Genomic DNA, 14780 nt, shown 5'->3' on the forward strand with positions numbered 1-14780 from the left:
GAGGAGGATACGAAAAGAAAGAAAACAAATCCCTGGTTTCAAAGAGCTCACAGTCTAATGGGGAGGTAAGGAATCTTACACAAGGCAGAATGAGCTAAGTGCCAAGAGGAGAAAAAAATGTAAATGCTCAGGGAGCAGAAACAAGAGAAGGGATTACTGCTAGGTGGGGCGACAAGCATGGTTACAAGCAGAAGATGATTTGAGCTGTGTCTTAGAGGATAGTTAGAACTTTTAAAGGTGGACGTAGGAAATAGTAGGTAAATGTTCCAAATGGACTTCCCTGGGGTGGGGAAGTGCACAGCAACAGTCTCAGGTGTGTGAAGGGCAGCTGTAAATAATAAACCTGACAAAGGTAGGTTGGAAGCTATGAATGCTACACTAAGGGATCTGTTCTTGGTAACTTAAGCAAAAGGAAGCCAATGAAGGTCTTTGTCAGGGTGTACATCAAAACCGCACTTAAGGACAGTTAATCTGGCGAGAGGTTGAAGGAGAGACTGGTAAGAGGAGACACTTCAGGCCGGGAGACCACACAGGAGGATGCCGAGTCGAGGCAGAGGGAATGGAAAGGAGGTGAGCGCTACAACAGGCTCTGAGCTCTAAGTGTGCCAAAGGCCAGGGATAGAGACTCCTGGACAGAACTCCCTCCTGGGATAGGGACTAGGAGTAGTCAAAGCCATGGCCGCACCCCCAGGTGACGTCAGGAGGTCGACTGAGGTCTCTGATTGGCTACCACGGCCGCCGGTCCGGGGAGGAGGCGGTACCCTGTCCCTCGCCCGCTCCGGGCTTGGTGTGAGGCGGGCGCAGGCTGAGAGCCGCAGGAAACCCGCACCAGACGCACCCAGGACAGCGGGTTCCTCCCCCGGGGGCCAGCGCAGAGGTAGGCAGATGAGACTGGCCGGGAGCCGAAGGGCGACCCCAGAGACTCCGGTGCCCGGGGATCCCCGCCCCTTCTAGAGCGCGCCGTCCCGGGTGGGCGCGTCGCGCGGAGGATGGGGGCGGCGGGCTGATCCGGAGGGCCGGGACCCGGGGATGGAGCGGGCTGGCACCGGACTCAACTCCGCGCCTCCCGCCGCAGCCTCCGCACTCCACGTCGCTCCCCTTGCTGCTAGCAGGACTGGGGTCTCGTCTGGGAGCGGTGGCCAGCGGCTCCTAGCCCACTGGTCTCCCGTGACATTTTGTTTGAAAAGTCGAGGCCCAGGTTTGTGGCGCGGCGCGGGCAGTCAGGGGGGCACACGGCGCTGCTGCGCGTCCCCGCGCTGAGTGGCCCACGCAGTTAGGGATGCTGCGGCTCGGCCTCCGCTTCTGGGAGCCCCACTGTGATCTCGGGGGCGAAACTTCTCAAAACTTTAAAGAACCATTTTCTACACCTCGGGTTGCCAGAATGTCAAAGTGCCCTTAGGTGACCTACCATGAAACTGCGCTGTCCCTCAAGTTATTCGACCACTTTTTAAAAGATGGAACATTTCAGCCAAAATTTTTGACGTGCGAAACGCAGTGGAAAGAGAGGTTGAAACATTAACGCTGGAAAAGTCCTAGTGCTGTGCTACCTGCAGGTCACTGCTTTCTTTGTGAAAATGCCAGTCGCAAGCCTCGACCACACAGCTGTGTGTGTCCCTGAGGAGCTCTGGAGTGAGGAGCACGGGTTCTGAGCAGTGCTACTGAAGGGCAGGCTTTGCCCAAGTGGTGCTGGGTGGTGGTCGGGAGGTTGCTTAAACAAGGCAAGCCTCAGTGTGGTCAAGAAAGACATCTTCTCTGCTTTAGAAACACACACACCTCTCTGTCTGTCTGTCTGTCTCTGTCTGTCTCTCTGTCTCTCTGTCTCTGTCTCTCTCTCACCGGGCCAAGTTAAGCTGTCCCTTAAGAGGAGAGAATTAAAGAATATGAGTGGCTACCTTGGGCTTCATCAGGGGAAGCCTAAGTAGATGAACTCTTTCTATTCTTTTTCTTTCCCTTTAGGGATTTGGAAGAGAAACAGGAAGTCAAAGATTCAGAGAAAAGAGCATTCACTCCACAATCGTAAACAGTTTATTTCGTGTCAGTAAATGTTTCCCAAAATCACTGGGGTATTTGGGAAACCAAGACTTTTTCCTGTCCGCTGCAGTAAAATTAGATTACTTTCAAATTCAAAATGTAGAAATGATGTTTATTTAGCAAATGGTAAAGCTCCCAAAGCTATATCATTAGGCTCTATAAAATCAGTAGTAATGGAAAAGGATGGTGGATATTGTTCAAAATTAGAAGTTTTACTCAAGATGGTGCATTAACGCAGCAGTTACTTTATATTAACTGAAATTACAGAATGAAATGAGGAAATCAGGTGTCTAGACCTCAGGATAGACCATTAGCTAACCAATCTGTAGTTTTGAATTTTTAAAATTATGACTCTAGTAATTGGGAATGCAGACATTAAATGCCAATAATGTTCTTAAGGTTTTGCTATTTCACTGTAAAAATATGTAATTAGTATAACTATAGAAATGAATAGGTGTGTTTAACAGAATTTATTTGATGTGTCATTTTCATAGCACAGTACTCTTGGTAAAATATATGTCTGATACTTGTCATATTTGAGATTAACAATTAACTCTAAATTGTTCCGGTTAATGGTGGAATTCTCAGCAGGGATAACCACAAACAATAGATTATTAATATACATCCACTTAAACTGTTACTTTTTCTTCACTCATTTGTAAATATATGCTCTTTATAATTAAGGTATAATTCACAAATGAAAGTTACCTTTTTAAAGTGTACAGTGCAGTGGTTTTTGATATATTCACAAGATGGTGCAACCAACAGCACTAATTCTAGAATATTTTCATCACTTAAGAAAGAAACCCTGGGATGGGGAGAGTGGGAGGGAGGGAGACGCAAGAGGGAAGACATATGGGAACATATGTATATGTATAGCTGATTCACTTTGTTGTAAAGCAGAAACTAACACACCATTGTAAAGCAATTATACCCCAATAAAGATGTTTAAAAAAAAAAAAAAAAAAAAAAAAAAAAAAAAAAAAGAAAGAAACCCCAAACCCATTAGTAGTTGATCACCATTGCCCTCTCTTCACTGTTGTTGGCAACCACTAAGCTACTTTCTGTCTCTTGGGATTTGCCTGGTTTATATAAATGGAATCATACAGTATGTTGCCTTTTGTGTCTAGCTTCTTTCACTAGGCACTTAGGGTAATGTTTTCAAGGTTCATCCATTGTTGTAGCATGTATTAGTGCTTTATTCCTTTTTTTGTGGCTGAATGAGATTCCATTGTGTGGATATACCACATTTTGTTTATCCATTCATCTGATGATGGATACTTGGTTTGTTTCCACTTTTTGGCTGTTTGAATAATAATGCTGTTAACATTTGTGTACGAGTTTTGGTGTGGACTTAGGTATGCAGTTCTCTTGGGTATATACTTAACATTGGAGTTGCTGGGTCATATGGTAACTTTATGTTAAAAAGTTGGAGTTAACATTGGAGTTGCTGGGTCATATGGTAACTTTATGTTAAAACTTTTGAGGACTACTTTCCAAAGCAGCTGTACTATTTTTACATTCTCAACAGCAGTGTATAAGAGTTCAGATTTCTCTACATCCTCACCAACGCTTGTTATTACATGTCGTTTTTATTATAACCATCCTATTTAGTATGCAGTGGGAAGTCATTGTGGTTTTGATTTGCATTTTCCCTTATAGCTAATGATGTTGAGCATTTTTTCTTGTGCTTATTGTCCATTTGTATATCTTCTTTAAAGAAATATCTCTTTAGATCCTTTGCCTACTTTTTTTTTTTTTTTTTTGCGGGACGCGGGCCTCTCACTGTTGTGGCCTCTCCCATTGCGGAGCACAGGCTCCGGACGCGCAGGCCCAGCGGCCATGGCTCACGGGCCCAGCCGCTCCGCGGCATGTGGGATCTTCCCGGACCGGGGCACCAACCCACGTCCCCTGCATCAGCAGGCAGACTCCCAACCACTGCACCACCAGGGGAGCCCTCCTTTGCCTACTTTTTAACTGGATTTTTTTATTGATGAGTTGTAAGAGTCCTTTATATAATCTGGATACAAGTCCCTTATCAGATAATGTGATTGGTTAATATTTCTTCCCATTCTGTGGGTTATCTTTTCACTTTCTTGATTGTGTCCTTTGAAGCACAAATGTTTTTCTTTTTAGGTTAAATTTACCTATTTTTTCTTTGATTACTTATGCTTTAGATGTCATATCTAAGAAACTGTTGTCTATTCAAGGTCACAAAGACTTATGCCGATTTAATCTACTATAAGTTTAGAGCTTAGGCTCTTACGTCTAGGTCTTTGATCCATTTGGGGTTAATTTTTGTATATGGTATGCAGCCAGGGTCCAAATTCATTCTTTTGCGTGTGGATATCTAGTTGTCTAGCACCATTTATTTTAAAAAAAATAGTCATTTCACCTTGTTAAAAATCAGTTCTCTCTAAATGTGAGGTTTTATTTCTGTACTTTTTTTAATGGATTGAATAGCTCCCCCACCCACCACCAAAAAGGGTGTATTGCAGTCCTAACCCCTAGTATCTCAAAATATGATCTTATTTGGAAGTAGGGTTGTTACAGATTTTTTTTTCCTTCTTTATTTTTTATTTACTTATTTATTTTTTAACATCTTTATTGGGGTATAATTGCTTTACAATGGTGTGTTAGTTTCTGCTTTATAACAAAGTGAATCAGTTATACATATACATATGTTCCCATATGTCTTCCCTCTTGCGTCTCCCTCCCTCCCACTCTCCCTATCCCACCCCTCCAGGCTGTCACAAAGCACCGAGCTAATATCCCTGTGCCATGCGGCTGCTTCCCACTAGCTATCTACCTTACTACGTTTGTTAGTGTGTATATGTCCATGACTCTCTCTCGCCCTGTCAAAGCTCACCCTCCCCCCTCCCCATATCCTCAAGTCCATTCTCCAGTAGGTCTGCGTCTTTATTCCTGTCTTACCCCTAGGTTCTTCATGACATTTTTTTTCTTAAATTCCATTTATATGTGTTAGCATACGGTATTTGTCTTTTTCTTTCTGACTTACTTCACTCTGTATGACAGACTCTAGGTCTATCCATCTCATTACAAATAGCTCAATTTCGTTTCTTTTTAAGGCTGAGTAATATTCCATTGTATATATGTGCCACATCTTCTTTATCCATTCATCCGATGATGGGCGCTTAGGTTGTTTCCATCTCCGGGCTATTGTAAATAGAGCTGCAATGAACATTTTGGTACATGACTCTTTTTGAATTTTGGTTTTCTCAGGGTATATGCCCAGTAGTGGGATTGCTGGGTCATATGGTAATTCTATTTGTAGTTTTTTAAGGAACCTCCATACTGTTCTCCATAGTGGCTGAACCAATTCACATTCCCACCAGCAGTGCAAGAGTATTCCCTTTTCTCCACACCCTCTCCAGCATTTATTGTTTCTAGATTTTTTGATGATGGCCATTCTGACTGGTGTGAGATGATATCTCATTGTAGTTTTGATTTGCATTTCTCTAATGATTAATGATGTTGAGCATCCTTTCATGTGTTTGTTGGCATTCTGTATATCTTCTTTGGAGAAATGTCTATTTAGGTCTTCTGCCCATTTTTGGATTGGGTTGTTTGTCTTTTTGTTATTGAGCTACATGAGCTGCTTGTAAATTTTGGAGATTAATCCTTTGTCAGTTGCTTCATTTGCAAATATTTTCTCCCATTCTGAGGGTTGTCTTTTGGTCTTGTTTATGGTTTCCTTTGCTGTGCAAAAGCTTTGAAGTTTCATTAGGTCCCATTTGTTTATTTTTGTTTTTATTTCCATTACTCTAGGAGGTGGGTCAGAAAGGATCTTGCTGTGATTTATGTCATAGAGTGTTCTGCCTATGTTTTCCTCTAAGAGTTTGATAGTTTCTGGCCTTACATTTAGGTCTTTAATCCATTTTGAGCTTATTTTTGTGTATGGTGTTAGGGAGTGATCTAATCTCATACTTTTACATGTACCTGTCAAGTTTTCCCAGCACCATTTATTGAAGAGGCTGTCCTTTCTCCACCGTACTTTCCTGCCACCTTTATCAAAGATAAGGTGTCCATATATGCGTGGGTTTATCTCTGGGCTTTCTATCCTGTTCCATTGATCTATCTTTCTGTTTTTGTGCCAGTACCATACTGTCTTGATTACTGTAGCTTTGTAGTATAGTCTGAAGTCAGGGAGCCTGATTCCTCCAGCTCCTTTTTTCGTTCTCAAGATTGCTTTGGCTATTCGGGGTCTTTTGTGTTTCCATACAAATTGCGAAATTTTTTGTTCTAGTTCTGTGAAAAATGCCAGTGGTAGTTTGATAGGGATTGCATTGAATCTGTAGATTGCTTTGGGTAGTAGAGTCATTTTCACAATGCTGATTCTTCCCATCCAAGAACATGGTATATCTCTCCATCTATTTGTATCATCTTTAATTTCTTTCATCAGTGTCTTATTTTCTGCATACAGGTCTTTTGTCTCCTTAGGTAGGTTTATTCCTAGATATTTTATTCTTTTTGTTGCAATGGTAAATGGGAGTGTTTTCTTGATTTCACTTTCAGATTTTTCATCATTAGTATATAGGAATGCCAGAGATTTCTGTGCATTAATTTTGTATCCTGCTACTTTACCAAATTCATTGATTAGCTCTAGTAGTTTTCTGGTAGCATCTTTAGGATTCTCTATGTATAGTATCATGTCATCTGCAAACAGTGACAGCTTTACTTCTTCTCTTCCGATTTGGATTCCTTTTATTTCCTTTTCTTCTCTGATTGCTGTGGCTAAAACTTCCAAAACTATGTTGAATAAGAGTGGTGAGAGTGGGCAACTTTGTCTTGTTCCTGATCTTAGTGGAAATGCTTTCAGCTTTTCACCATTGAGGATGATGTTTGCTGTGGGCTTGTCCTATATGGCCTTTATTATGTTGAGGAAAGTTCCCTCTATGCCTACTTCCTGCAGGGTTTTTATCATAAATGGGTGTTGAATTTTGTCGAAAGCTTTCTCTGCATCTATTGAGATGATCATATGGTTTTTCTCCTTCTATTTGTTAATATGGTTTATCACATTGATAGATTTGCATATATTGAAGAATCCTTGCATTCCTGGAATAAACCCCACTTGATCATGGTGTATGATCCTTTTAATGTGCTGTTGGATTCTGTTTGCTAGTATTTTGTTGAGGATTTTTGCATCTATGTTCATCAGTGATATTGGCCTGTAGTTTTCTTTCTTTGTGACATCCTTGTCTGGTTTTGGTATCAAGGTGATGGTGGCCTCGTAAAAGGAATTTGGGAGTGTTCCTCCCTCTGCTATATTTTGGAAGAGTTTGAGAAGGATAGGTGTTAGCTCTTCTCTAAACGTTTGATAGAATTCACCTGTGAAGCCATCTGGTCCTGGGCTTTTGTTTGTTGGAACATTTTTAATCACAGTTTCAATTTCAGTGCTTGTGATTGGTCTGTTCATATTTTCTATTTCTTCCTGATTCAGTCTTGGCAGGTTGTGCATTTCTAAGAATTTGTCCATTTCTTCCAGATTGTCCATTTTATTGGCATAGAGTTGCTTGTAGTAATCTCTCATGATTTTTTTTATTTCTGCAGTGTCAGTTGTTACTTCTCCTTTTTCATTTCTAATTCTATTGATTTGAGTCTTCTCCCTTTTTTTCTTGATGAGTCTGGCTAGTGGTTTATCTATTTTGTTTATCTTCTCAAAGAACCAGCTTTTAGTTTTATTGATCTTTGCTATCGTTTCCTTCATTTCTTTTTCATTTATTTCTGATCTGATTTTTATGATTTCTTTCCTTCTGCTAGCTTTGAGGTTTTTTTGTTCTTCTTTCTCTAATTGCTTGAGATGCAAGGTTAGGTTGTTTATTCGAGATGTTTCCTGCTTCTTAAGATGGGCTTGTATTGCTATAAACTTCCCCCTTAGAACTGCTTTTGCTGCATCCCATAGGTTTTGGGTCGTTGTGTCTCCATTGTCATTTGTTTCTAGGTATTTTTTTATTTCCTCTTTGATTTCTTCAGTGATCACTTCATTATTAAGTAGTGTATTGTTTAGCCTCCATGTGTTTGTATTTTTTACAGATCTTTTCCTGTAATATCTAGTCTCATGGCGTTGTGGTCAGAAAAGATACTTGATACAATTTCAATTTTCTTAAATTTACCAAGGCTTGATTTGTGACCCAAGATATGATCTATCCTGGAGAATGTTCCATGAGCACTTGAGAAAAATGTGTATTCTGTTGTTTTTGGATGGAGTGTCCTATAAATATCAATTAAGTCCATCTTGTTTAATGTATCATTTAAAGCTTGTGTTTCCTTATTTATTTTCATTTTGGATGATCTGTCCATGGGTGAAAGTGGGGTGTTAAAGTCCCCTACTATGGTTACAGATATTTTTAATTGAAATATAGTTGATGTACAATGTTATGTTAATTTCAGGTATACTACGTAATGATTTAATGTTTGCATACATTATGAAATGATCACCACGATAAGTCTAGTGACCATCTGTCCCTGTACAAAATTAGTACATTGACCATATTCCTTATACTGTATATTACATCCCTGTGACTTATTTATTATATAATTAATATAAGAGGTTTGTACCACTGGATCCCCTTCACCTATTTTGCCCCCCATCCTTATTTCTTATTTCCTTATTTCTGTACTCGTAATTTTATTCCACTGATCTATATATATGTCTGTCTTTATGCCAGTACCACACAGTCTTGATTACTGTAGCTTCGTAGTAATTTTTGAAGTTGAGTGTGTGAGTCATAAAACTTTTTAAGATTGTTTTGGCTATTCTGGGCTCCCTGAATTTCCATATGAATTATAGGATCAGCTTGTCAGTTTCTGCAAAAAAATGCAGTTGGAATTTTGATAGGGATTGTATTAAATGTGTAATATCCATTTGCAAGTGTTGCCATCCTCACAGTATTAAGTCTTTTAATCCATGAATGTGCGATATCTTCCATTTATTTAGGTCTTCTTTAATTTCTTTCAATGATGTTTTGTAATTAATTTTTTTTCATCTTGATCAATGATGTTTTGTAGTTTTCAGAGTACAAATCTTATACTTCTTTTGTTAAATTTACTCCTAAGTATTTAATTCTTTTTGATGCTATTGTAAATGGAATATATTCTTGATTTCATTTCTGGAGTTTCCTTGCAAGTATAAAGTAAAACAATTGATTTTTGTATATTGATCTGGTTTCCTGAAACTTTGCTGAACTCAAATAGTTCTAATAGTTTTTTTTAATGGATTCCTTAGAATTTCCTATGAATAAGACCATGACATCTTAAAATAAAAATAGTTTTAGTTTTTCCTTTCCAATCTGTGCACTTTCTATTTTATTTTCTGGCACTGGCCAGACCCTCCAGTATGACGTTGAATAGAAGTGGCGAGAGCAGACATCCTTATGTTGTTTCTGATCTTAGGCGGATCAGTCATTTACCATTAAGTGTGATATAAACTGTGGGCTTTCATGGATGCTCTTTATCAGGCTGAGGAAGTTCACTCCTATTGCTAGTTTGTTGAATGTTTTTATCATAAAAGGGTGTTAGATTTTGTTGAATGTTTTTTTCTGCGTCTGTTGAAATGATCATATGGTTTTTGTTTTTTATTCTGTTCATATGGTTCATTACATTGATTTTCATTTGTTGAAAAATATGTTTGTTATTTTTAAAACTGTAGAAATTTTACAGTAGAACATAAACAGGTTATTTTAAATGTAGTGCAAAAATTAACCAACATGAAATAGACTCTTCTTGTTGCTTAAGATAGAGGAGTGTCCCTATATTTCTGTGCAGTGATATGAATGGTTCAAGACTTAAGGATGTCCATTTCAGGACTGCTTTTTATTTTTAATATTTCATCTGTATTTTATTCCTTGTCCACTCTAAAGCTAATGAGGAAAGAAATGAAATAGCAGTAGAATTGAGAAAAAGTTTGTGACTGACAAACTACCTTATTTACTTCTAAATCATTAATAGAAAATGCTGATGTGAGTAATGAAAAAAAGGTCATTAACAAGGCTAATATCCTTAGGAAAAACTCATAAAACAGTGGGGTGGGGCTTCTGTGAAAACGAAGAAATGAAGAGAACAATTTCTAGCTCTACAATAAGTTTCCCTTAAATTATGGCTAGAATTTAGGAGCATCTGGAGGCTTTGAGATGGTTGGGGAACTCTTAATAAAGTTGTAGCCTTTGTAGAATAACTTTGCTTATATTTGTTTCTAAATTATTGAGTGATAATGTAAGTATTAATGTGAAAGCTGATCTAAGCACAAATCAATATTTATGCTAGGAAAATAATCTTTTGCAGATTTAAAAAACTGATATAGATTTAAGAAGGGGTTATATTACACTAAATATTGGGAAAATAAACTTGCTTAATTTGTGAGGGAGACATGTTTTTGTAAAACAGAAGAACAGAATAATACGCTTCAACTGCAGTTCTATCCTGGGGTTCTGAGAGTTTGCTGTCACATATATTCTATGATTAGGACTTGGCTTCTCCTGAAGAGCCATTTCTAATGCAGATTTTGTCAGTTCATAGCAAGGGCAATTCAGAAATACATTATCAAGCCATTTATGAAAATGGTCTGATGAAACATTAACAGATATTTAAAACTACTTTTATGAATCCCAGAGCTAAAAATAATTGTGCTTCCAAAGTCAAGCAATAGTTTTTTGCACTTTAGAATTTCAAAACCAGTTCCCCTGCCTCTTGGCTTCCCCTTAACCGTGCTTCTCCCTAGGATTAATCTCCTCCAAAAGGAAGGTTAGCATCATGGAAAACACTGATCCAGATTTACTTAATGTAGGTGATTCTAAATTTCATGTTTATATGTTTTCTCTTCTTACACCAAATAAAAATTATCTAAACTTGTCTAGGGTCATAATACTTTGCCCAGTTAAATATGCCAAAGGATTTTTGGTTTGAAAGACAGCCTTAGGGAAGAGATATGGGGACATATGTATATGTATAACTGATTCACTTTGTTATAAAGCAGAAACTAACACACCATTGTAAAGCAATCGTACTCCGATAAAGATGAAAAAAAAAAAAAAAGAAAGACAGCCTGGACCTGGAAAAATACAGGGTGGTGGTAAGTAATAATTATAATATAAGTCTAAGCCATAATTGTAGCACTGATATGAAGTTTCTTTAGGTTATTCTGTGATGCTACCAATTGAATCAAAGCTGTAATAATTCTGTAAATTTAAGAACATGGTAAAATTATGAACTGACAGATTAAAAAAAATCTTACCTCAGCTCTTGGGCAGAGCTAAAATAATGACAATACTCTGTTTGTGTGGTGCTGTTATATTGTCCAAAGTGTTGTTAAGAACAGCAGTATTTAATTTGTTCCTTACAACCTACCCATGAGATGAATGGTTTGTTATTGCCACATTCCCCCTTTTTTCTAGATTGGATAAGCTGAAACATGGAAAGGTTAAGTTAAACAGAAAGTTTATGTAACCCAGTTGGGTCTCCAACCCTGGCCTCTTGTCTCCCCTAAGTTCTTTCCATGAGCTGTCACCAGTTCTGGAATTTATCTTAGAATTCAAAACTTATGTCTAGATATCGTTAGATGGTGATTAGAATATGTGTGTTCAATGATTTGATGAATTATCCTGAATGCTAATTGATATTATGCCATTTGAATGCTTTCTTTCCTAGAATAAATATGGCAGAGCTTTCTGAGACAGAAGGACCAGTAGATTGGAAAGAACGATGTGTAGCCCTGGAGTCCCAGCTCATGAAATTTAGAGTTCAAGCGAGCAAGATACGAGAGCTCTTAGCAGAGAAGGTAAGCTTTTCTCCCTCACCTTTGTTAGTAAACATCAGCTATTTGGGGCCAATTTCATTTATATTAAATAATCTCAGTACTTTAGGCTAGGGTAAGCATTTTAAAAATAATGAATATAATTTAACATTTTGTCAGGGATCTGAAGCTATATTTGGCATATTCTTTTGCCAGTTTTATTTTATTTTTTTTAGCTATTTATTGAAGTATAATTGCTTCACAATACTGTTAGTTTCTGTTGTACACCAAAGTGAATCAGCCATGTGCATACATATGACCCACATCCCCTCCCTCTTGAGCCTCCCTCCCATCCTCCCTATGCCACCCCTCTAGGTCATCACAGAGCACCGAGCTGATCTCCCTGTGCTATGCTGCTGCTTCCCACTAGCTATCTATTTTACATTTGGTAGTGTATATATGTCGATGCTACTCTCACTTGGCCCCAGCTTCCACCTCCCACCCCGTGTCCTCAAGCCCATTCTCTATGTCTGCATCTTTCTTCCTGCCCTGCAACTAGGTTCATCAGTACCATTTTTTTTTTTTTTTTAGGATTCCATATACATACGTTAGCATACGGTATTTGTTTTTCTCTTTCTGACTTACTTCATTCTGTATGACAGACTCTAGGTCCATCCACCTCACTACAAATAACTCAATTTTGTTTCTTTTTATGGCCGAGTAATATTCCATTGTATATATGTGCCACATCTTCTTTATCCATTCATCTATTGATGGACATTTAGGTTGGTTCCATGTCCTGGCTATTGTAAATAGTGCTGCAGTGAACATTGTGGTACACGTCTCTTTTTGAACTATGCTTTTCTCAGGGTATTGTGCCAGTTTTAGAATGGATTGGACATTAAGACAAAAAACACTTCTTTGCAAATAGTAGTGGGCTATGTAAGAATTGTGTGTATTTGATGAATGTGGAGTTCATTCATTCCACAGAGAACAGCTATAATTTACTTGATTTTACTAGAGTAGTGTGACAACATTTTGATCTACTAAATGTTTAGGAAAATCATCTTTAAAGTGATTATTGTTCATTCCCTGTTGATAGTAAAATGTGTTTATACTGTATTTGGAAGTATACACCTATTTAGGAATTTGTGTTGACTATGTATCATTAAACTATAGAATTGAATTAATATAATTCTATGCTTCTCTTAATAGTTCCAATCATGTAATTAAAATTTCATTTATGTCATAGGATGTAAAAAAAATATATGTGTATAAAACTGATAGATTAATTCGTTTGTTTATTCATTCAACAAATATTCATTGAGGACTGATTTTGTGCCAGACACTGTTCTTAATGCTACAGTTTCATCTGTGAATGAGACTATGCATGTTCCTATTTCCAGAGAACTTGGATTCTAGACCTGCACTGTCCAATGTGGCAGGCACTAGCCTCAAGTGGCTGGTGAACACTGGAAATTAGGCTAGTTCAAATTGAGATGTGTTGGAAATGGAAAATACACACCGGATTTCAAAGATTTAGTATGAAAAAAAGAATGCGAAATACCTAAGCAATAATTGTATATTGATTACATGTTGAAATGATAATATTTTGGATATTAGATTAAATGGAAAATAGTAAAATTAATTTTACCTTTTTTAAACTTTTAAAATATGGGTACTAGAAAATTTTAAATTATATAGGCAACTCACATTATATTTCTGTTGGACAGTGCTGTCTGGATGGATGGACAAATGGTATTAATGGTCATTCAGAACTGATCAGAAGAATTTATAGGTGGTTTCTTAAACTCTAGTCTGTATAATCCTTTTAGGGTGGAGAAAAATCCTTTTGGAGATTTTTAACATCTCCAAAAATTGTGTTAAATCTTACTTTCATTGGTAGCTAAGAGTCTCTTAGCACAGAAGAATTGTAATAAAATCCAGTAAAACATCATTCGGTTTAACCTTTCATATGTATCATCATAAATTTTTGTGTATTAACAGCTGTTAGATGGAAAGATTAAAGTTATCCTACTCACTTTGGGCCATAGGGTGACCCAGTAATAGGATTTGTGGAATGAATCCCCAATATCAATTTTCTTTATTTATCACTATTAGAATAAAAATTATAACTTGAAAAAAAATCCCAGTTTGAATATCTCCAAGTTGGAGAAGCTTATCCTAACTCAAAGTTAGTGACTCATGCTTTGTCTTTTGCTCCTCTCTCTATGAAAATCATTTCCCACATCAAAACTACAATGAGGTATCACCTCACACCAGTGGGAATGGCCATCATCAAAAAATCTACAAACAGTAAATGCAGGAGAGGGTGTGGAGAAAAGGGAACCCTCTTGCACTGTTGGTGGGAATGTAAATTGATACAGCCACTATGGAGAACAGTATAGAGGTTCCATAAAAAATGAAAAATAGAACTACCATATGACCCAGCAATCCCACTACTGGGCATATACCCTGAGAAAACAATAATTCAAAAAGAGTCATGTACCACAATGTTCATTGCAGCACTATTTACAATAGTCAGGACATGGAAGCAACCTAAGTGTCCATTGACAGATGAATGGATAAAGATGTGGCACATATATACAATGGAATATTACTCAGACATAAAAAGAAACGAAATTGAGCTATTTGTAGTGAGGTGGATGGACCTAGAGACTGTCGTACAGAGTGAAGTAAGTCAGAAAGAGAAAAACAAATACCATATGCTGACACATATATATGGAATCTAAAAACAAAAAAGGTTCTGATGAACCTAGTGGCAGGACAGGAATAAAGACACAGATGTAGAGTATGGACTTGAGGACATGGGGAGGGGGAAGGGTAAGTTGGGATGAAGTGAGAGAGTGGCATGGACATATATACACTACCAAATGTAAAATAGATAGATAGTGGGAAGCAGCCGCATAGCACAGGGAGATCAGCTCGGTGCTTTGTGACCACCTAGAGGGGTGGCATAGGGAGGGTGGGAGGGAGATGC

At 38.0% G+C, this 14780-nt stretch overlaps 1 protein-coding gene across 6 annotated transcripts in view; it reads left to right on the forward strand.

Moving 5' to 3' along the window:
- Positions 1 to 754: 754 nt before the first annotated feature.
- Positions 755 to 14780, forward strand: part of PLEKHH2 (pleckstrin homology, MyTH4 and FERM domain containing H2) — a 111857-nt gene continuing 97831 nt past the window's right edge. For 3 of the 6 annotated variants that reach the window (XR_004352845.1, XM_032652895.1, XM_032652896.1), the window contains exons 1-2: positions 4871 to 11119; positions 11695 to 11824. Coding sequence is in view for 5 of the 6 variants with exons in the window: in XM_032652895.1 (XP_032508786.1) it covers positions 11702 to 11824 (123 nt within the window). In the remaining variant the exon portion in view is untranslated. Of the gene's footprint in view, positions 878 to 4870; positions 11120 to 11694; positions 11825 to 14780 lie in introns of those variants that run through there. The other 3 variants (XM_032652894.1, XM_032652892.1, XM_032652893.1) reach the window with 3 other exon arrangements.

Source organism: Phocoena sinus, chromosome 13 (assembly GCF_008692025.1).
Source record: "Phocoena sinus isolate mPhoSin1 chromosome 13, mPhoSin1.pri, whole genome shotgun sequence".
Classification (NCBI taxonomy): domain Eukaryota; kingdom Metazoa; phylum Chordata; class Mammalia; order Artiodactyla; family Phocoenidae; genus Phocoena; species Phocoena sinus.